The sequence below is a fragment of the Leptopilina heterotoma genome, unplaced genomic scaffold (assembly GCF_015476425.1).
Source record: "Leptopilina heterotoma isolate Lh14 unplaced genomic scaffold, ASM1547642v1 Lhet_66, whole genome shotgun sequence".
Classification (NCBI taxonomy): Eukaryota; Metazoa; Arthropoda; class Insecta; order Hymenoptera; family Figitidae; genus Leptopilina; species Leptopilina heterotoma.
The window spans coordinates 1,306,754-1,331,308 of record NW_025111153.1 but is presented as its reverse complement, the minus strand read 5'-3'; the positions used below and the strand labels follow the sequence as shown (position 1 = coordinate 1,331,308).

Sequence of the window (24,555 nt, the reverse complement as noted above, 5' to 3'; positions counted from 1 at the left end):
AACATTTGACACTTTTTAAAATGATTTAGACAATGAGTACTTATGAGCGGTTGAAGAAGCATCGCATACTAAAAAAACAACAGGAAGGTCCATCATCAAGTGAGGAAGAAGCCAACGAAACAGATAATTCATCTTCTTTAGATAATTCGGGTAGCCTGCGAGCTCAAGAATTACTTCAAAATGAAACTATTCCACCATCCTCCCCGTCAGAACAATCTCTTCATGACAGTGATACTTCAATTCAAAATAACAGAGATTTTAACCGACTGTCAGATGAGTTTTCAAATATGTCAACATCAAATGAGGAAGTGTCTAACAATGAAGAAGCAGTTGATAATGAAGAAATGCTTGATGACGAGGAACTAAATATTCTACAAAATTTTTCTACAAAATTGCAAATTTGGGCAAATAATAATATTCGGAACATAACAAGAGATTGCTTAACCCAATTATTAAAACTTTTAAAAGGAGAAGGACACGATGTTCCAATTTCTGCGGCAACATTATTACAAACAAGGAATAATTTACAAATCATTCGCCCCATGGAAAGTGCAAAAGGAAAAATGGGAAAATATATTTATTATGGAATAGAAAATAATTTAAAAATGATAATTCCTGAAAATTATAATAAAAATGTTATTAAATTATTATTTAATGTTGATGGAGTGCCAATATTTAGGAATTCTTCTCTGCAGTTTTGGATTTTTTCAGCAAGAGTAATTGATAACGATTATGAATCTTGGCCCTTTGTTGTTGCTGCATTTTGTGGAGATTTGAAGCCAATATCAGTAAGACAATATATGCAAGATTTCATTGACGAAGCTTGTGAACTTTTGGAAGATGGTCTTCATTTGCACAATGCGGATTATTCTGTGGAAATTATAGGTTTCTCCTGCGACACTCCTGCACGAGCTTTCATAAAATGTGTAAAAGGACATCAATCCTTTTACGCATGTGAGCGTTGTGTAACGAAAGGAAAAACAGTTAATAAAAAGAGAGTCTATCCTTCCAGAAGTGCAGCCTTTAGAACAAAATTTTCTTTTAGAAGGCAATCACAGAGTCAGCATCATGTCGGTCGATCACCACTAACACATTTGCCAAATTTTGATCCGATCAAGTGCATTTTGATCGAATCACTTCATTTACGAGATTTGGGAGTTCAAAAATGGCTGCTTGATCAGTGGTTGCCCGCTAAAAAGAAAAAACAGCGACAGGCCAGACTTTGCAAAACAAATATAAAATTATTGGAAGCAGCTTTAATTGAAGTTTCAAAAGGGATTTCGGCGGAATTTCAAAGAAAAACCTTGAATTTAGATGAACTTTCTCATTGGAAAGGAACGCAATTTAGGTTTTTTCTTCTTTACTGTGGCGTAATTGTTATGCGGGACATATTACCCTACAATATTTATCGGCACTACCGCTTATTAGTTGTCGCCTTTAGAGTATTATGCGATTCTCATTTAGCCACACAAAATTCAAATTTTGCCCGAGATCTGTTACGTCAGTTTTTTTACTTGCTTCCTTCTTTTTATGGAAAGGACTCGCAAGTAATGAATAATCACAATTTAATTCACATTGCTGACGACGTCGATTTTATGAAAGGACCTCTTCCAAATTACTCGGCGTATTGCTTCGAAAACTTTTTAGGATATTTAAAATCTCTTAATCGATCGCGCAGGAAGCCTTTGGAACAATTGAACGCGAGATTATCAGAATTAAAATCTGGTCCTGACTCGAAAAAAAAATTTGTTTTACATAAAAAGGAAGATATTATTATGGACGCTGAATTTTTAAACCAAAATGAAGCTGATCTCCCTGAAATTATTTACCACGATTCTATATTAAGAAATAAAGAACCAGATAATTTTGTTCTGACAGAAAGGAAAAAAATCTTCCAAATCACTGAAATAAAAAAGGAACACCGAAATATTTTAATAAAAGGATATGAATGCGAAAAACTTATTGACGTTTTTAAAAATCCATGTAAATCCAGCGATATTGGCATAATGGAGTTAGGTTCATTTTCGAAGCAAAAAAAAGTCATTCAACTCAATGAAATATTTAGGAAATGCGTAGTTTTCAACTATCAACAAAAATCATTTGCTTTTACTCTTCTGCACGGAAAAACCTGTATGTTTTACTTTTATTAAGTTTATTTATTTTTCATAGCATCTTATTTGTTAAATTTTTTATTTTAGATTAAAATGGAGTTTCAAGAAACTACAACACATCTAATCGTCAATTTTAATGTTTCCAATGATGAAGGACAGTTAATGGTAGATTTGGTTCCAAAAAGATGGGTGCACTATGATGAAAATTATAAGAAATATTGCAAATATCCTACAAAAAAGGATTATTGTAATGTCCCAAAATGGAGTAAGGAATGTGCAGATCCGAAAAAACATTGGATATCCTATGAGGTCGTAATACTGTCAGAAGCAAGTTAGTAAATATTTTAACTGAAAATTAATATTTAATGTAGGAAATTATTTGCTGATGAAGAATTTTAATTAAGGAAGATTTCGACTATATCAGCAATTAGTGACATCTATTAGAAGTCAATTGAACTCTTTGGTTTAGAGTCAGGTGTTATTCTTAAGAAAATTATTCCGATATGGTTGTCGGTAAATAATGATATTTTTTGAATTTAATTTTTGATCTGAAAAAATAAGCTGCGTGAACGACTGCACTGTGCATCTGTGAGGACTCGAACCCCAGTTAATAGCTGCCTTTCGCGGGACTAACGCCTACCAATGCACCATGCCAACACAGCCTGGACGTTCACGTTTCTTATAATCTCAGATCAAGCCCATACACTAGTCGAAGAGCTGTATAGTTAATGTAGGAAATTATTTGCTGATGAAGAATTTTAATTAAGGAAGATTTCGACTATATCAGCAATTAGTGACATCTATTAGAAGTCAATTGAACTCTTTGGTTTAGAGTCAGGTGTTATTCTTAAGAAAATTATTCCGATATGGTTGTCGGTAAATAATTATATTTTTTGAATTTAATTTTTGATCTGAAAACATAGTATTTTAATAAAGATCCAATGAAGAAATTTTCAAAGGATTAAAAATTATTTAATAAAAAATTAAATAATAAATAGTATTAGTGTTACAAGTCATCAAAAAAGTAAAAAAACGATCATTTAAAACACGTCCTCTCTGCTACAGGTTCTCAGTTTTTATATACTTCTAGAGTCGTCTCAACAGCGAGAGAAGTCACTTTCGCCACCTAGCGGTGAAAGTATAGGATTGACTTAGAAAAATAATTATAAATAAATGATACTGTTTTTCACATGGGATTCGGTTTAGGATTTGACTGGGAAAAACATGTGGGATTTGATATGGTTTTATTGAACTGTTCAAATTCCCCATGTCTATTCCTAACTAAAATCCTGTCTCAATTTCCCATATGGTTTGACATGGGAAACCACATGGTAAACCACGTGGTTTCCTTCATGGAAGTAGGGTTTTACATGGTTTTTGACATAGGAACCCATGTTGTTTCCCATATGGGGATTTTCAATAGGGATAATAATAATAAAAATAAAATAATAATAATGAATAATAGTAATAATAAAAATAATAATAAATAATAATAATAAAGCTCTCCATATCGGCCGATACGTTATATTTAAGTTAAATTTGACCTTTTATTTACATACATACATTTCATAGACGATTAATTGTTATGCGACGGTCAAATAAACTTTTGTATATTTAAAATTAATCATAGAATTACGCAAAATCTAATGTTATTTAATCTTCTAAAAAAAAGAAAAATTTATACATATATTTATACTTATATTGTTTAAACTTTTTAAAATATATATATATATATATATATATATATATATTGTACGACTTCTCGTTACCCATTTATGATCCACTTTGGATCGCGGGATCTTATGTTGTAAATTAAATAGAAATAAATAAATAAATAAAATACAGAATAAAAGATTAATCAGAAAAAGAACATAACCTTACAAATTTTGAACAATCCCGGTAAAAAGACTTGCATTAGAAAGTATTGAAAAAATTGAATTCCTTTATTGTCCTGAGTTTTGAATTTCCAATAAGAGTATATAAAGAAAAAAATTTTAATTCCTTTCGCCACATAAACGTTGACCAAGGTATAGAAAGGAATTGAAAAGCAATTTTAAGTTAGGTATAGAAAGGTATTCAATTTTAAATATTGGTATTTATGGCAAATTTAATGCTCATTAAGTCAATTTTTATGAGTAAGTGAAATAAAGGAAAGTACCTTTAAAATTAAATAAAGTTTTAAGACAAATTTTACATTATACGTGATTTATATGAAAATCACACAGCACCGAGAATTTTTTTGAAACTAAACAAGAAATCGCTCAGTTTATATTAGCAGTCGAAATTTTAATAATTAGGTGAATATTGCATACAATTTTGATACATACCTAAACATGTAAAGTCATTATTTTCAGTAAACTTTTTGCTCAAGTTTGATATTCAATATTTCCTTATAAGCGGACATTTTAATAACCTCAAATTCTCCACGAGTTTTACCACGCAGTATTTCTAACCTCGCTGGGCGAGATCTTGTCTTGTTTCAAGAAATTCTCGATGCTGTGGGATTTTATTTGCACTTTGGTAATTTACACCCGATTATAAGCACGTGGACAGCCGCGGTTGACGCCAGTTACAAAGACAAGCACATTAATATCCCTGACGGTCGGGTTTTCCTGAAAATATACCGAATTGGGTATACGTTCGGTATAAGTTCGGTAATTGGTCGAAAAATTCAATAAAAAAGCATAGAATGTTGAAATAAACTATTCAAAATAATAAATGGAGTATTAAAGTGTAAATTTATCCAACATTTAGGGTAAATTATGTTGTAAATAATTAAATATTAATATGTAAAAGTGTTAATGTGACAGTTGAAATAGTGTGTGAAATTTATTAATTTGTAATGAAAAAAGGAATAAAATGCTAAAAAAAGCAATCAATATATATTCTTTGATATTTAATGTATTTAATTCATTATATAGTTTTGTTAATTGTTGCATATTAACAATAAAAACATTAATTAAAGTAATAATTTTTTCTTCCAATGTAAAGTATCGATAACATGGAGTGTAGAAAAAGGTAGCCGCACTTAACACACGCTAGGTGGCAATACTCACGATTTCCTTGTCTGAATATTTAATTCACAATTTAATTAAATACCATTAAAATAGACCAAATTATCAAGAAAACTAAAGAGTCAACGATAGAAAATATTGATTTAATATTCATGATTAACATTTATGCACGCGATTTATTATAAAACTTTTTGAAAACAATCATAATTCTTTGTATATGGTCAATTTCACGTAAAATTTAAGTCGACCTTTAAAATCGGCAAAACCTACTTTTTTCTTTTCTATATTGAAAAAAACAGATAGGTATTTTTTTCTAGGACAAATTTTTGAGTTATGAATTTTTAAAATTTTCGTTTATTAAATGCAGATCTATTTTTAATGTCGGATAACTAAAAAATATTGTTTATTTTCTTTTTTTGACAAGAGAAAAAAAGTTTTGTTTTTTTCTGTACTATTCAATAATGATAACAATTTTTTTCATGTTTTATTAAAAAAAATATAAATTTTTTATAAACAAATTAGGTTTTTTTAACTTTGGGTATGACAAATTTTTCTTCTTTAAAAAACATACCATTTTTGGCTTTAAATATTAGTATTTACTATCAAATGAATCTTTGTAAAATATATATTAACACAATCCCGTCAGACCAGCGTTATCTTGAAGTTAAATAATAGAATTGTATAATCCTCTTAATTTCTAGTTTATGTAAGTTGACTAAAACGTTAATTTATTTACGAACATTAAAAATAATTAACTAAAGACAATCAATCTGTTAATGTTATCTAATGTATTATGTAAGGCAAATATAATTAAAAAATATTCAATGAACGTATAATTTGTACCTTTATTAAGAGAATAGTCTTAATTTTTAAATCAAAAATAATTTCTGCCTTAAACAGTGAAGAAATTTTCAGCTTAAAAACTAACTACATATTTTAGATAATAAAATTAGACATAAAAGTTCAATTAAGAACAACAAAGATTACACTATTCCAAATTTTTATTCAGTTAAAAGTAATTTGGAGTACTTTTAGTCATAAAATCACACCTGAACATTACAATTATTAACACTGGTGTTGTGTTGCTAGAATACATTGTTATTAAATTTAAATTTCAGGCTATATTTTTTTATCTTATGTTTGTTTTATATAGCAGCACACTTACTTACTAATAATTTACACTTTTTTCAACACCAATGAGAAAATTTTGCAGGAACTTAAAGTTAGCAGTCTTTGAAAACAATAATAACATTTAAACATTCTTTATGGTAACTTGTTGTTGATTAGTTTTAATATTGTTAAGTACTTTGTACAAAAGGGCTTTGTGCCTGTAAACACTAATAAATAAAATAAAATGAATAATTTGCCGTGAGCGAGTCTTAAGATTTAGATGAATTTTTAGCTTCAACCAAGTCTCGAGCCTTTAGCGATCCTTGAGCTTTAGGTGGATTTTTAGCTTCAACCAAGTCTCGAGTCCTGAGCGAGCCAACATTTTTTTACGCGGGAAGCTTACTGCCTAGGAAATAGGCCTACTACCTGATAGTAATAATGATAATAATAAAAATATTAAAATAATAATAATAAAATAATAATAAAAATATTAAAATAATAATATAATAATAATAATAACAATAATAATAATAATAATAGAGGCATTTTACGTCAGAAATATCACGATTTGCAAAGGGTATGCCGATTTGCGCAAAAAAAATTCAAAATTGTTAAAGATACCCAATTTTGAATTTTAATATTAATTTTATAAAATTTTGAATACACTGGAACCCCCGCACTTTGGATTGTTTTGACATAGAGTATAGACAAAGTAGAGTGAAGGGTCGGCGGGAAGCACGGACAAACGTTGAACTAAAAGCAGTAGCGTCTGCGTAAAGTGTACCGTTTTGTGGCTCTTTTTAAAAACTTGTTAATAAATTGAATCATGTGAATCAGTTGTTAATTATAAATATAAAAAATTGAAAACAATGTTTTTCAATTATGTTTTAATAAATTGACAACAAAATTGTCATTGAATATGTAATATTAAATAAGCGCATCTTCGTTTTAATGAAGCGTACGGCCCTGAATATTTATACTTTCAGTCGTCAAGGTGTCCCCTCCGAACATTGGACACCATTACATAGCAGTCCAAAGTTCGGGGCTTCCAGTGTATATCGAAATATTTTTTAATGGATTTTTATGAAATTTACACATTATTCAGGTAAAAGTATGTACTTTTAAATGCAAATAAAGTTGATAAAAAAATTAATTTTTAAATAAAATTTTTTTTTAAATTTTGTAAACAATTTTTTGTTTATTTACTCCTCTCTGAAAAAAATGTTATTAACATATTTGGATTCCTTATGAATTCTCCTTTAATTTTATAAAAAAAATTTATGGAGACTCAACTGGTTCCGGAGATATTGAAGTTTTTGTAAAAAATAGTCATAGTTGCAGCAGCAATGCCCGACTACGGTAACGTACTACGCGACTTGTGCAGTATGGTGCTATGGCGCGGAGTTTTTGTTCACAATTAAATTCTTTTGAATTTTTTTTGAATTATTTTTTTAAAAAATTAAAATTTTAAATTGTTTTAGTGGCAAAATAAGACTTCAAAACACCGAATAATTAACAGCGTACCATACGAAGCTACCCTTGGACCGATAAGAAATGGTTTAGCGTGTTTCAATCTACCTAATAATGTGACAGAAAATTTAGAGACAGAGGAGGATTTGGAAACTGCTCTTTCTACTTTAAACAAACCGCATGCTAATCAAGATGACCCAATACCTTCAAGTTCACAAACCTACGAAGAAAATGCGATTGAGTCAACAGCACTGGATCAAGTACAAAAATTTTGCCGTTTTTGTGAAACACCAATGGATGTGATAGACACCCACGGTGGGTCCAAACTAAGTTCAACCCAAAAGTTGAGTCAATTTAAGTTTTTTTTGTAAATTTCTATTCTATTATGTCTTCTGAGTAATTGGAGACCAAAAATAAAAAAATCATTAGACTAATTTTTGAGAAAAACAATTATTTGTATTTTTTAGGCTTTAAACACATCTACTCCACAAGATAACTTACTTTTTTAATTCCTAAAAGTCTATTTCTAAAGTATCTACTATAAAATTTGATTAATGTAAAACAAAAGAACACTTTGACAATGCTCATTTATTTATTTTTTCGTCTCCTGTCATTAAGGGGACCCGCACCCGAAATTTCAACTATAACAGAATATAATTGAAAAAATTTTGTATATTTTTTTTCTGACACTATTTTGATTCAGAAATAAGGTAAAAAAATTTAAAAAAAATTTCATGATTTTTTCGGAAATTAAAAAATTTTTTTTTAAATTTTTTTGGTAACTTTTGACAAAATTAAAATTTTACAAAATCCATGCCCTTAAATATAAAATGGAGTGTAAGAAACTCATTAAAACAAAAACCGTGAAAAACTAATAAAATTTGTGAAAGAAGAAGCATTTTTTTGTAAATTTATGGTTTATAATGTTATACCATAAACTTATAAAAAATGCTTCTTCTTTCACAAATTTTATTATTTTTTCACGGTTTTTGTTTTAATGAGTTTTGTTACACTCCATTTTATATTTAAGGGCATGGATTTTGTAAAATTTTAATTTTGTCAAAAGTTACAAAAAAAAATTTTTTTTTAATTTTTTTAAATTTCCGAAAAAATCATGAAAATTTTTTTTGTTTTTTTCACCTTATTTCTAAATTAAAATAGTGTCAGGAAAAAAATACAAAAAATTTTTCCAATTATATTCTATTATAGTTGAAATTTCGGGTGCGGGTCCCCTTAATTATGAAAAAGTCATACTTCTAACAATAAGTTGGACAGTTATCAGAATATATAATACACACTATTTAAATCGTTGCAATATGTGAATATAACAGTCTTCATGTTTAGAAAAGTAATATATAATTTAATCAACGTTTAATTTAAGTATTGTTTTCAAAGTTTTATTAATTTCTATAGTTTAACCAGAAAATAAATAATTATTTTCAAAACCTAAACTTGATTCTTTTATTTACTTATAATAAAAATTATTGCAAACTAAAAAATAAACTACATTCGAATATCAATTTATTGAAAAAATAATGTCGGCGCGGTATCAACTCTACACATTTTAATTGTATACAGTGCAACTGAACACCGTTAATTCTATACAGTTCAACTCTATACATACGAATTTTGAAAAAGTTTAATTTTAACTCTACACAGTTTAATTAAATACGCGTTAATTGTGCACAGTTCAACTCTATACAAATAAGTTTTTCAAAATTAATAACGTTTAACTGTATACGGTGCAATTGCATACAGATAAATTTAAGAATTTTTAATTTTTTAGATTTGTTTAATTCTATACAGTTCAACTCTATACATTATTGTATGGACAGTAATGTATAGAGTTGAACTGTATAGAATTAAACAAATCTAAAAAATTAAAAATTCTTAAATTTATCTGTATGCAATTGCACCGTATACAGTTAAACGTTATTAATTTTGAAAAACTTATTTGTATAGAGTTGAACTGTGCACAATTAACGTGTATTTAATTAAACTGTAGGTATATAATTAAAAAGTTAATTTTTTTTTCAATGCCTGTGTAGAGTTGAACTGTATGGAATTAAACGAACCTAAAAAAATATACAGTTGCACTGTATAGAGTTAAACGTTATTAATTATTAATAATTTATTTGTATAGAGTTGAACAGTGCACAATTAACGCGTATTCAATTAAACTGTATAGAATTAAACAAATCTAAAAAATTAAAAATTCTTAAATTTATCTGCATACAATTGCACTGTATAGAGTTAAACGTTATTAATTTTGAAAAACTTATTTGTATAGAGTTGTACTGTGCACAATTAACGCGTATTTAATTAAACTGTGTAGAGTTAAAATTAAACTTTTTCAAAATTCGTTTGTATAGAGTTGAACTGTATACAGTTAAATTAATCTAAATACTTAAAATTTATCAAAATTATTTGTATACAATTGCACTGTATAGAGTTAAACATTATTAATTTTTAAAAACTTATTTGTATAGAGTTGAACTGTGCACAATTAACGTGTATTTAATTAAACTGTATAGAGTTAAACAAGTCTAAAAACTAAAAATTTATCAAATTAATCTGTATACAATTGCACCGTATACAGTTAAACGTTATTAATTTTTAAAAACTTATTTGTATAGAGTTGAACTGTGCAGAACTAACGCGTATTTAATTAAACTGTGTAGAGTTAAAATTAAACTTTTTTAAAATTCGTATGTATAGAGTTGAACTGTATAGAATTAACGGTGTTCAGTTGCACTGTATACAATTAAAATGTGTAGAGTTGATACCGCGCCAATAATGTCTTTAGCAAAGAATAATTTAATTAGCAAATCAATTTTCTTTATGCCTCGGTCGAAAGTACGTATTTTCCTTTTCGATTTCGCAGCAGAAAGTGAAACATTTGTGCTTTGGTTGATTTTCTTACACGCCCTCTATTACAGCAGGAGTAAAAGAACTCTTTGTCAGTAGAAACACCACTATGTCGGTAAATAAGAAAATTTCGAGTTCCATGACAATTTAAGAAGTAATTGTTATTGCAATATAAAATGAGAAAAAAAATTATCAAGAAAACTTTATATATACTTTATAAATTTATTATCCACAAGCTCTGAATATTGAAATGAACGAAATCTTTTGCTGATATAATTATTTTCAAAAATTATTTTAATAAACATTAAAACCTAAAATTAAGTAATTAAAAATTTCGTAATTTCTTTTTTAATGCGTGCCACAATGTTATAATAAAATTGTTATAATTTAAAGAAATTATAAAATTTTGTTCATTAGAACGTTTAGAATTTCAGAAACATGAAATTAATTTTGTAATAACAGAAAAATTCTTTTGAAAATATAATATTAATTTATCTTTCACATTTTTTTTCGTGCCTGCCCCCCGACCAGAAGCACTCGCTTCGCTCGTGCATCAAATGTCGGGGCAGGCGAATGTTGTTTGCAAGAGAGAGAGACAGAGAAAAAACTAGAGCTTCACGAGTGTCCGCTAGAGGCGTTGAATCGAGGAGCAAAAGTAAAAATTATTATCCTAATATAAATAAATATATCGAATTAATTTAAAGTGCCTCGACCTTTGGGTTGAAGTTAGTTCGAACCCACCGTGACCGTCTGTTTTACAGATTGCGATGCTGAAATTCATTTGCAATGTGTGAATCAAGCTGCTGCAGATAAATTTATTTGTTTACTTTGTGCAAAGGGAAAACATCTACTCGATGTTCAAGAAGACTGCAATAAGCGGCAAAAAATAGCAGCCGATAAAATGATGACATTTTCTCAAAAAATGTTTTTACCACTTTCCATCGGTGATTGTATAACCATGACAATTCCTTCTGTTGATTGAGGACCTTTAGATTTTGGGAAAATCTTTGCAGTTGTAACTGACTTAAAAAATGGGGTTTATCAAGTGGGAACTGGGAGTGAAATAATCAACGGCTGGTTTCCTAGGACCGAAATCGAAAAATCAGGAGCTGGTGCGATACGTCTTGAAGACGTTAAAAAGGATGTTTTTATTTTTCTAAGACAAGCTGCATCGTGTCAATCTAGCACGAAGAAGTATCACTTCAAGTATCAGAAGTTTAATACATAAATAAAATTTATTAATTATTATTATTTATCAATAAATTTAATTTTTATTACATTTCTCATTACACAGGCCTACTAATTTCAGACCCAGAAACAGGATAAGTCATTTCCGATGTAATTTGTCACCCTGAATCGAAAACTGGCAGCGAAATTGCTCTATCACGTCAGGATTCTGAGATATTCTAACCTGAAAGAGTAAAAAAGGCTTTTTTTGTCAACATTCGACTCTCAATAAAATCAACAAAAAATTTTTTTTATCATTGGAATAAATTTTAAAAGAAAGTAAAATATTCTACACCCGATCCGATCCGCCTTTTTTCACTAAGGTACAACAATTTAAAGTTTAGGTTACACGACCTAAAAACTGAAAAAAGGTAGAAAAGAATAATTGGAAAGTACTTTAACTTAAGCATCTGATTCTTAATATTTTGGGATCGTTGATTAGAAAACCGATGTCGGATTTTCAAAATTCAAAATGGCGGATCCAATATAGCAGCTGTCAAAATAAAAAATTGATCGGATTTGCTTGAAACTTTTCCTCGGGGGTTTTTGAGGTCGCTAATTACGAATCTGATGTCAGATTTTCGAAATTCAAAATGGCGGATGTAATATGGCTACATATTTTTAAAAAATTTAACGGATTTGCTTGAAACTCTTAACTCGGGTGTTTTTGAGGTCGCTTATTACGAATCTGATGTCATATTTTCGAAATTTAAAATTGCGGATCTAATATGGTATTATATGTTAGTAAAATCAAAAAACGTGAAATTCGAAGTATTTTGAGTATTTGAAAAAAAGATTTCCACACCTATATATATATATATCTAAATTGAAAAAAGATGTATTTACAGGTCCAGATATAAGCAAAGGAGTGATTCTGTATTATATTATAAAGACGAAACCAACTATACGAAGATGCTTTGAAGAAAAATGTGTAAAGGTTCATAAAGAAAAATAACATTTTTAATTTTCTTTACTAAAAGAGTGTATAAATTATGCCCTAAATGTTCGAATTTTACGTTTTTCGATTTTACTAACATAGGGGAAGTGCGCCGGTTGTGGGCACCCCTACGTAAACTTTGACAGCAAGCAGATTTTACTGATCTAAGTATTGCAAGTCGTGTTCGTTGACAATACGGACTTTTCGTATTGATAACGAAACAAATATATGCATTTGTGTAATAGCTGTGAGCATAATAAAGAAAATTTGCATTAAATAAATAAAAAAGTAATTTTGTATTGTTTTCGAAGAGCAACATATGGGTGTAGATTCGTTCAGAAAAAAAGGGTTTAATTTTTTTTTTTGCAGTATTGTTATTATATTTTGTGATATACCTTCGTGTTTAACCAAAATTCTGCATCACAAAATGTGTTGGTCTTTTTAAGAAATGACTGTCATTCCCGGTTGTGGGCACCTTTATGTTAAGGAGGCTCTACCATCTGACAATGATGTGGACTACTGTCTCATCTATCTAAACTTTCTGCCAAGGAAAGTGACAGCCGCAAACTCCATTAAATGCGATGAATATAGCCGTTCAGTGCATTAGAAGTGCGTTATGGTATGCGTACTAGCTACTTCACATGCAAGCATTATGCTTTTGTTAGCGATGAGCATAGTGTGAAAACGTGTCATCATTTTTGTTTTTTATCCCGGCAAAGTCTCTTAAAATAAAGAAACTTTCATTGTTTCTTTATTTGTGTTGGTTTCCTTTAATATTTTTTCATTTTTAGCGGATTTTTCAAGGGTGCCCACAACCGGGTACAAAAATTATTTTGTCAAAAAATTTCCATTTCACTAAATTTCTAATAAAACTTTTTTATTTAAAGGAATCAATTTAATCCCTTCACTGACAGTCACCTTAGACCTCTAGCTTCAAATTCGTACACATACATTTGTATAATATGCACATGGACAAATGTTATGAGGCAAAAACAAAAGGGTGCCCAAAACCGGAACACTTCCCTTACAATATCTTATTAGATCCGCAATTTTAAATTTTGAAAATGTGACATCAGATTCGTAATAAGGGACTTCAAAAACACCCGAGTGAAGAGTTTCAAGCAAATCCGTTAAATTTTTTAAAAATATGTCGCCATATTACATCCGCCATTTTGAGTTTCGAAAATCTGCCATCAGATTCGTAATAAGCGACAGCCGCCATATTGGATCCGCCATTTTGAATTTTGAAAATCCGACATCGGTTTTGTAATCAGAGATCCCAAAATATTAAGAATCAGATGCTTAAGTTAAAGTACTTTCCAATTATTCTTTTCTTCATTTTTTCAGTTTTTAGGTCGTGTAACCTAAACTTTAAATTGTTGTACCTTAGTGAAAAAAGTCGAATCGGATCGGGTGTAGAATATTTTGAAAAGTGAATAATTGTACTTTATTTTAAAATTTGTTCGAATGATAAAAAAAATTTTTTGTAGATTTTATTGAGAGTCGAATGTTGCCAAAAATGGCCATTTTTACTCTTTTAGGTTAGAATATCTCAGAATCCTGACGTGATAGAGAAATTTTGCTGCTAGTTTTGGATTACGTATCCCGTTTCTGGGTCTGACAAAATTTTTAATTTTGTACGCCTGTGTTATGTGTATTATTATTATTGAAATTTACCTAAGTCAATTAAACATCGTGGATGCTGATGCGAGTCGTCTAAATGCCGAACCCGCATCAGGAAGTAGGCCTACTGCCCATCAGTAAGCTTACTGCCTAAGCAAATAGATGAATCTAAACGATTTCGTTGTGCATTCGTCTAATTGCCGGCAGTATAACCTTACTGCCTAGGAAGTAGGCTTACTGCCGGATTCTTCTATTTGCCTACGACACATATAAAAAAGAACATAAACTTAAACCTTTTAATCATAATTATAATAAAATTATAATGTAATAAAATTGAATAACTAAAAATGTTGTAATTATATAATTTATAATATTTAACTTTTGAAAATTAATTCTATAATTAATTTAATGTCAACTTCATATTTGACATAAAACTTTTCTGTAGCATAACAACCCTTGGCCGGTAAATTCTGTAGTAACTTGACAACCTTTTACAGCTGTGAGTCCAAAACCGTTTTATCAAAACGAGTAAACGACACGTTGGTTTCAGGTAAAAAATAGGACAAATTTAACATCAACTTTGATATATTGTAACAAACCATTACCTGTAGGTCGAAAATAGGTCTAATGTGACGTAAACTTCAACATTACGTAACGACTTTTGACACGCATTTTCAAATAGTCTAATTTGTACTAAATTTTGTCAAAAATATAAGGGGCCCTTATAATGCTACTATTTGACCTATCATTGTAAAAAATCAGTCAGAGAAGCAGGCGCAATGCGCCTACATCATAGGGTTTCGTTTCCTAAAATGACAAAAAAATAAATAATAATTTATTTAGGAATTTTTATTTGTACCCAAGATTGAAATTTTTTGTTATTACCATAGTAACAGTTGCCGAGGCATCGGTTGTTATGGCAACCATTACCATATCAACATATCATATTGTTATGGCAATCATTAACATAGCAACGGTTGCCATGGCAACGGTTGTTATGTTGTCTTAAGACTTAAGACATAAGACTTAATACATAGGACTTGAAACTTAAGACGTAAAAACTACGGACGGACACCGAAGTCTCGCTATATGGGTTTTGGCCCTTGGCCACGAAACCCTAAAAAGGTCAAATTTGACCTAGGTATAGTCTTATGTTGAGAAACAAGTCAAATTTAACCTAAATATTAACATAGGGTAAGAATTCATAGGAGATGAGGTTAAAAATTCTTTTTTAAACCTGTAGGTTAAATAATAAATAAAATTTAACATAAGTTTTGACGTTACGTAAAGCCCCTCATGGGGCCTTTTTGGAGAGCTTTTTATTTGCAGGTTGAAAAATACGTCAAATTTGACCAAAATTTGACGTATGGTAACAATCCTTTGGAGAGCTCTTACAGGTATTTTTTTATCACTATTTTTTTCCAATAACCTTTTTTCCCACTAATATTTTTTTCCAATCACGATTTTGTTTACTAATTATTATTTACATTTTTCAAATTGTTGAATGGTAAACTAAAATCAACTTCAATTTGTTTAATGTCAAAATCGTGCCGCGTTTGAGTTTGAGGGAAAAGATCATCCAAGTCTATACGCGTTCCTAGTTGAACTTCGAAAGGAGCAATAGAATACCGAGACTATGCTACAAGAATTAGATATCAGTTGAAAGATCAGGAGGCCAGAAGACATTTCTCGATTGAAATTTGAAGAGAGATTATACAATGTGGTAGAAAACTATGAAGGACAACGGCGAAATTGAGGAGTATCTTCGAGCCATCGGACATTATATAAAATTTTTTAAAATTGTTACATTATTCAATTACTTTTTGGAAAAAAATTGGTAGTGAAATAAATGGATTGGAAAAAATGGAGAGGAAAAACTGACTTACTACCTATTAATAATTATACTTTTAATTGTTATTTAATAAAATTATACTCTTACTCGATTACAATTGTTTTCTTGAGATAATATTGAGAATATTTACATTTATTACACCTGTTATCTTAGATAATGCTTCTGAGCTCAGCTTAGATGTTAGGAACCGCAGGACCTTTCTAATTGGCTGGTAATTGACACAAGTCAAACTCAATAGGGATTACTTTGTTAAACTGGGTACTTACGTTCATTTTGGTACAGCGACTGACTATTGGCGAATTTAGTTACTGGATTCGATTACTAATTTTCGGTTTCAATTTTAGTCCCTTATACACTTAAAAATTGTCCATGAGACGACGTCATAGGGTTGTAAAAAGATTGCTTATCTCATTACTTTTATAATTTCTCGAACTTTGCTTGTTTACAGGAATGGTACCTAAGTGCATACAATATGCTGTTCTTCCGCAATGACGGAATTTTGAAAAGTCGTGTTATTTCTATCAAATAATCTTCATTCGTGACCCTGTAAGGTCGTGTAAAGGTCACGCACGTGGCATGTGACAATACTTTGACAACTTTAGTTAGCATTTTAATATACTTATTCTATTATAAAAATATATTTTTCCTCTTAAATTTAATGTTAATTTTCTTGATATTGTTTTCAGAGATATTTGAAAACTACATTACACCCTCTCAGCATAAGTTGGGGAATCGAGGTGTCTGAGTAGATAAAATCCAATTTATATGTAACAGACATTGGGATTGTAGGGACTAAAATATATCCATAATATCGAGTCGCACTTTTTCAATGACACATTTTGTATTTTAAATTTTTTTTCTCTTTTTTATCAATAACTTTATTAATGTTTTATGCTTAAAGTTATTTTACAAAAATTGAATTACTTTTTCAATTGTACAATTAACTTTTAAAATACATCTGAAACATCTGTTGCTGCTAGGGTGAGTGATTCTTTATTGAATGATCACTTTTACTTTTTCACTTAAAAAATTTATAACAATTATTTTTAAATTTGCTTTGAATTGTTCAGAAAAATTTATTTTTGAAAGTTCATGCTTTTACTGAATTTAATGGAATTCACAATAGTTATTTTCCTTTGTATTATTTTGCTTTAGGTGAATATTGAATTGAATAAGAAGCGAAAGTAAAATTGTAACTCAGAAATATTTTTTAATTAGATTATGACATCAACCAACACATCACCGACTGATAAAGCTAATAAATAATTTTTTCCAAACGAAAAATCAAATCGAAAGATTTGATAGTAAAAACAGGATTATTCATTAGGCGATTAGATAATCGCCTAATCAATAATCCTGTTTTTACTGTAAATACAATATTTTTATAATAAAATCAATTTTATTTAAAGGTAAAAATATTTGATAGAGCTAATAATTTTATAAAACATGCATATTATACAGAATTCCTTTTTTTATTTTGTAGAACATAATGAAAAAAAATTTCTGATAATTAAGACAAAAAGTAAATTTGTTTCATATGTTGTACTACCATCGGTAAAGTGAATTAATTATCAATGTATTATTCATTCGTAGCTTCTGAATATTCATGTCACCAATCAATGTAGTATACTGTAATTATACTCAAGCTGCAGTGACAACTTTTTATAATATTTTTAATGAATAATTTTGACAAAAATTAATTAAAATTTCTAGAAAGAAAAAAGTTAAGTCAAAAAATAATTTTTTTCAAAAATTAAAAAATTTATGACAACAATTTTTTCGGGATATTTCCGAGGGTGGGTAAAGGGCTCCAAAATAAGGGTTACGGGTTTTAGTGGGTCAGGGCTGGCAGTAGGTCGCCAGCTTATTAAATTTATTATTTCATTTATTTTTATTATACCAAGCCCAAATAACCTTGGAGTGCGGAATCCAAAGTATCTGTAGGCAGATTTCCCAAAATTCCCTAAGCAAAAAAAAAAAACTTTGTCTAGTTTCCAATAATCAGGAAAGAAGCCATTGTTTAGTTCTGTAGGCTTTTAGGGCAATTTATTACTTTTTGTACAAGAACCCTCATAGAATTCCATATAGGATTTTCAGTATGGAAGTTACATAATTTAAGAGGGATTATTTTATAACGATAGTTACAAACCAATATTCAAATAATACCAGTAGTACAATATTTATTGCATTTTGACCTCAGTCTAATTCATAAGAATTAATTAGAGAAATTTTTAAATGTTGCAGGATAATACATATAGAAAGAGGAATTAACTAATCGCAACATGATGGTGGAAGACGAAATAGAAACTGTCAGTGTTCTCTATCGGAAGGGTCCGATATACAAAGAACATTTCACCTAAATTATCAGGACAATGTCAGGACTCCAAACTGAAATTGTTGCAGAGGAAACTAGTAGCACTTTAATGTCAACCGTGTCACGATTAGACACTCGAGTGGACGTCAGTCCTGTTTCTACCGCATTAGCAATCTCAATTGTATTTATTTTGTTACTAATTACTATTAGTGGAAATTCGATTATTCTCTTTGCTTTCTACAGATATAAGAGATTAAGAACCGCATCAAACTGTTTGCTTGTGTCCTTAGCCATCAGTGATTTTGGAGTAAGTTAAAAAATAATTATTAATTGAACTATTTAATATTCTTACATTTACTATTTCAGTTATTTAGTGTAGGGATTCCCAAATAGCATTAAAAATTAACTAAAATATTAGAGTTCATTGTAAGGCTGGGATATTTTTGTACAAAAGGTCTGACTTTTAGCTTTAAACCTTGAATTGTCCATTAATGAAATTTTTGAAATCCAGTTGAGCGTTAATGATAAAATTTTATGCGCAACATGAATAGAACCGGTCTCCAATCTTACATCATAATTTGGGGTATTATTAGGTAAAAGTAATAATATGAAATTTCCATTTTGTAATTTTATTTAAATACAGTCAAATCTTACTAGTCAAGTAGCACAATATTTGAGCTTAATATTGTATAGTAATATGACCAATTTTTAACTTTAACATTGTGCTGTTTAAATATAATGTCAACAAATTTCTGGTATAACGTCGTTTTGCAAATTGATTATACACTATTATATTTACACCTTATGATATACCCAGTTGAAACCCCCGATACAAGAACACGTACAAGATCATCCCAGTGGGCACATACATCCGGGGGATATCCTTTTCAGAACGTTATTAGGACATTGTAAAAAACATCTTTGGAATATCCTAAAGATATCTTAACAATGTCTTAAAAAAGTTATCCTGAAGATGTCTTAAAGGTAGAATTAAAGACGTCTTAATCAAATTCTATGTCTGACCTAAAGACGTTTAAATGTGTCATAGATATTTTCAGGAAGTATTTGGGATATTCTCAGGACACATTGAGGACATTTTTAGGATATGTTTAAGACATTTTTAGAACGTATTTAGGACATTTCCAGGACACATTGAGGACATGTGTGGGACAGTCTCGGGAAATACTTGGGTCAGTATAAAAATATGTTTAAAAACACTTAGATTGTGTTTGAGATTATTTTACCATTACGTTAAATCTTTACATTAAAACATTTTTAGGATATATTGGGGACATTTAAAAGACATTCTTGGGACACTTATTAAGACATCTATAAGCCAGACATACACGGAGAGAAAAAAAAGAGAGCCGTTTGATTTGGCAAGAGAGCGCTGTTTTCCCTTTATAAAGCGCAGCAGTAGCGCCGCAAACGTTGAAAGGTTATACTTTTTGAGGAGTATCGGTTCTCTTCTCCACACAAATAGATCCGCTTACTTTCCAAAAAGTGTACCCGCTTTCCCCAAAAAGGAGAACCGTTCTCCCCTCGAGAGTAAGCAGCGTGCTTAACCTCAAGTTGAACGGCTGTTTCGCATTTAACGCAACCGCTCTACCGACAGGTAGAGCCGCTTACTTTTTTTTCTCTCCGTGTAGAATGTCTTAAGGATGTCAAAAGGTTGTCTTTTTCATGTCCTTAAGACACTGAGATCTAGTATACCTTTAGAATATTCTTATGACATCCATAAGACAACCTAGTGCCTACTGGGATGTATATTTTAATGTACATGGTCAAATACTTGAAAACATACATGATCTTATACATGACCAGTTGCGGGAATTGGATCAGTGAAAATATACATGAAATCGTTCATGATCATTTATGGAACATTAATTTGTCTATTGTGGAACTTATACCTGTTCACGTCTATTTTCTTGAAACAATTTCTGTTTACTTAAAACAAAGTTTTTATTAAACTTTGAGTGCTGCACAGTAGTTTTCTTAAATATTTACGACTGTGCACTTAACTTTTACAATGCAAAAACAATGCGATATTATAATATTGGTTTACAATTTTATAAAAATAAATTTTTTTATACAGGACACATACGTGAACTAGTAAATGATCTTGAAAGTAAAAAATTTTGGTGCGTGATCATGTACGATTTCATTTACATTATCACTTTTCCAATTTCCGCAACTGGTCATGTATGTGTACAGGGATTTTCAACTGGGTAGTAATAGGAAAAAATATTTTTTTTAAATACAGTCGAACCTGGATAAGTGGAACCTGAAGGGACCAAAGTTCTTGTTCCACTTATAGAGGTATTCCACTTATCCAGGTCATTTAAGGTCAAGTTACTTATGCAGGGACCGCAAAGAAAGTTCCACTTAAAGAGGATTCCCACTTATTGAGGGACCACTTATCCAGGTTCGACTGTATAGTAAAATTAAATTTTATGCAACAGGTAGGAGTTTTCATGCCCTACGGGATACATTTGGAGTTGTCTACAATACCGGAAGATGAAGTGACAAGCTTGTGCATTCTACCTTACTGCATCGTTATTTCCCTCTGCAGTGTGAGTGTCCTTGTTACTGTAGCGATTGCAGTCGATAGACTAACATCTCTCGCTCAACCATTAAGATACAAAAACATAATCACGCACAGCAGCATTGAAAAATACATTGCTGTTTTTTGGATCTACGCAATTGCTGTGGGACTGTCCCCTCTTATTTATGATCAGTTTGCAACGAGGGAGCAAATCAAAAGGTAAATATTTAATAAAGAGTTTTCCGGCTGCCGTGAGAGATATCCTAAAATATTTAGTCAGAAAGTATTGATTTAGTTTAAAGAACATACAGGTGAAGTTTAACAAACAAATATCAAAATACTATAAAACAAAAACACACCCAATTAGCACAACATTTGAGTTTAGTATTGTGTCAATATTACATGTAAACATTGTCAACGTTGCCTCAACATGTTTTAATAGTTTTTGTAAGAGTTGTAAAGATAGCGAAAATTGATGAATATATAATTTTATCTAATTATATTTAAACAAAATCTGATATGTTACGTCAACATTACCAGGCAATGTTTCCACAGGGCGAACATTATTCTAGGAGTATCTAGACCGTTAAAGATTGAAAGACATTCCTAGTACTTCCCCACGGATATCCTGCATATAACTGTGTTATTGAGAATGTTTTATAAACATTTTCAATTTTTCGCATTACTGTTTTTCCAAACAAAAAGAGAGACATCAGGATAAACACCCAGTAAACTTTGTCGAACAACTGCAATGAACCATTTGACACGTATCGCAAACAAAGTTGAAACTTGATATTAAATGCATCCACAGATACATATATATATATATATATATATATATATATATATATATATATATATATATATATATATATATATATATATATATATATATATTATTCATTTTTATAAGAATGATTTTTTTAAAATTACTTTTCACATAAAAAAGCAGAATAATATAATTTTACTTTTTTGTTTCATAACTTCATGCAAAAATTCATCACAATAATCCATGAAAATAAACAATTGGAATTTTTGATAATTTAACAAACTATCTTTAAAGCGTAATTAATTAATTAATTACCAACTGAAAATTTTATAATTAAGTTTTGTGAGTTCATATTGTTCCTTGTTATATGTTTTCATTTTTTTATTTAAAAAAGTAGGTAAAATTACATTTCTTTCTTAAAAAGCTCTTACATCACTTTAACGGTGTTGCGCAATTTCAAACAATGGTTTCGCGCATTTGTTTAACTTTTTCCTATTTTACTTCTTGTCGTTGTAAATCTAAATAAATCTTTTACTTCTTGCGCGCAAATAAAAGATAAAATATTCAGGATATCTTGTATTTTCTCCAATTTTCTTAATAACTGCCCGAATTGGGAGAAAAATCATTTTCAAATCAAGTATAAATTTGACCAGCCATTTTTAAAAGGCGATCACTGCGGAACACCATTAAACGAGCTAGTATTTTCTCATATATTAGACATGGTTGGGTTGTAAGCAGCCCTGAAAAAAGTTTTGACCGAAATAAGATTTTTCAAATGTGACAATTATCCTGTATATGTGTCAACAACCTGTTATTAATTTTACCTATAGGACATTCCACGTCAACACGGGCAGAGCTCCAAACAAAAATTGCTTTGATGAATTTAAACGTTCTAGGGCTTAAAATATTTCTACATTCATGTACTTTGAGATGCCGATGGGCGTTTTTTAAAAAATTTCATTTCTGGTGCCAATAGAGCTGTCAAAAATCAAAAAATCTCAAAATACTTTTATGAATTAAAAGCAAAAAACGAGGTAAATTATTCTGTAACTCATTTTTTAACAGTTTTTAGGGTCCCTGATTATAAATCTAAAGTTTTTTTTTAAAAATCCAAAATGGTGGACTAAATTTAAATTTGATCAGTTTCGATTAAAACTTGTTACTCGGGGGTTTTTAGGGTCGCTGATTACACCGGCACACAAAAAAAAATTTGGATTGCCAGGACTGCCATGTGGTAGGTTTTCTTCCTTAAGGTGTATCTAAAGAGAAAAACATTGTCCGACCTAAAAGTTAGTTCGTGTTCTCTTTATACAGGCTTGGTGGGGGAGTGCGATGTTTGAGAAACTGATTTTTATGGGAATTTACTTAATTTCTATAAATAAAGCTAAATTTTTGCTTTTTCTGAATGTTTTTTTGAATTCAGTGACTTTAATAACATAAGAATTGAATATATAGAAAAAAATAAAAATGGCGGATCTAAAATGGTGGATTTAAAAAAAATTGTTCAGATTTCCTTGAAACTTGTTACTTGGGGGTTTTTGGGGTCGCTGATTACGAATCTAACATCAGATATTCAAAATGGCGGATCCAATATGGCGGACAAAATTTTTAAAAATTCCTCGCATTTACTTGAAACTCGTTACTCGGGGGTTTTCGGAGTCGATGATTACGAATATGATGTTAGTTTATAAAAATTCAATATGGCGGTTCCAATATGGCGGACAAAATATATTTAAATGAATGAAATCGATTGAAACTTGCTACTCCATGGGGATTTTCGAGGTCGCCGAATACGAATCTGATGTTGGATTTTAAAAATTCAAAATGGTGTATCCAATACTCCTTACGATGAAATTGTTCTCAGATTTTCTTGGTTCTTGGTACTTAAGTGTTTCCTCTAGCCGCTAATTTTAAATCTGAATTTTTCATAATTCAGAAATGGTTTACTGTAAATGTTTTACTAAAATTTAATCGGATTTCTGTGATACTACAATCTCAAAAAGTTTTTGACCTTTGTAAAATTAGTCTCCCTGTTTATTTATTTTCTTTTTTTCTATTTTTTTGACTAGGACACCTCCCCGTAGTGAAGGCGGGCAACGAATTCTCGGCTAAGTTTCTAGGTTCAAATTATGCCTTCATGGCAAAAGTAGGAAAGAAGTTTACGATGCAGAGGAGGGATATCTCAGTATCGGCGATTTGTAAAAGCCTTAGACAAAAATGGTAAATGTTTTGAGTATTTGGCGAAGTTTCTGAAACTGTCTGACGCTAAAATCAAAGAAGGCGTGTTAGATGGGCCTTAGATACGTAAGTTGTTATATGGCGAAAAATTTGTACAAACGATGAAGCTTAAAGAAAAAGCAGCTTGGACAAGTTTTAAAGAAGTTTGCTTGGAATTTCTAGGAAATAAAAAAGCCACAGATATAGAGAAATTGTAGGAAAAATGGTAGAGAATTTTAAAAAGCTGAGATGTTTGATAAGTTATAAAATTCACTTTTTGGATTTACATTTAGATGAATTTCCTGAAAATCTTGGTGATTTCAGCGAGGAACAAGACGAGAGATTTCACCAAGATTTAAAGGATATGGAGAAACGCTAACAAGGCAAATGGAGTAAGAATATGTTAGCGGACTATTGTTAAACGCTAAAAAGAGATATACCTGAGACTAAAACTTCAAAGAAGAGAAAAAGAGCTCCTCTCCGGAGATCATTTGATAC

At 30.0% G+C, this 24,555-nt stretch overlaps 1 protein-coding gene across 3 annotated transcripts in view; it reads left to right on the top strand.

The window, feature by feature from the left end:
- Positions 1-24,555, top strand: part of LOC122510054 — a 179,851-nt gene that overhangs the window by 128,461 nt on the left and 26,835 nt on the right. For 2 of the 3 annotated variants that reach the window (XM_043624447.1, XM_043624449.1), the window contains exons 2-4: positions 2,199-2,442; positions 18,457-18,833; positions 20,989-21,290. In XM_043624447.1, coding sequence (XP_043480382.1) covers positions 18,585-18,833; positions 20,989-21,290 — 551 coding nt within the window. In that variant the 5' untranslated portion in view covers positions 2,199-2,442; positions 18,457-18,584. The remainder of the gene's footprint in view (positions 1-2,198; positions 2,443-18,456; positions 18,834-20,988; positions 21,291-24,555) is intronic. The other variant, XM_043624448.1, reaches the window with a different exon arrangement.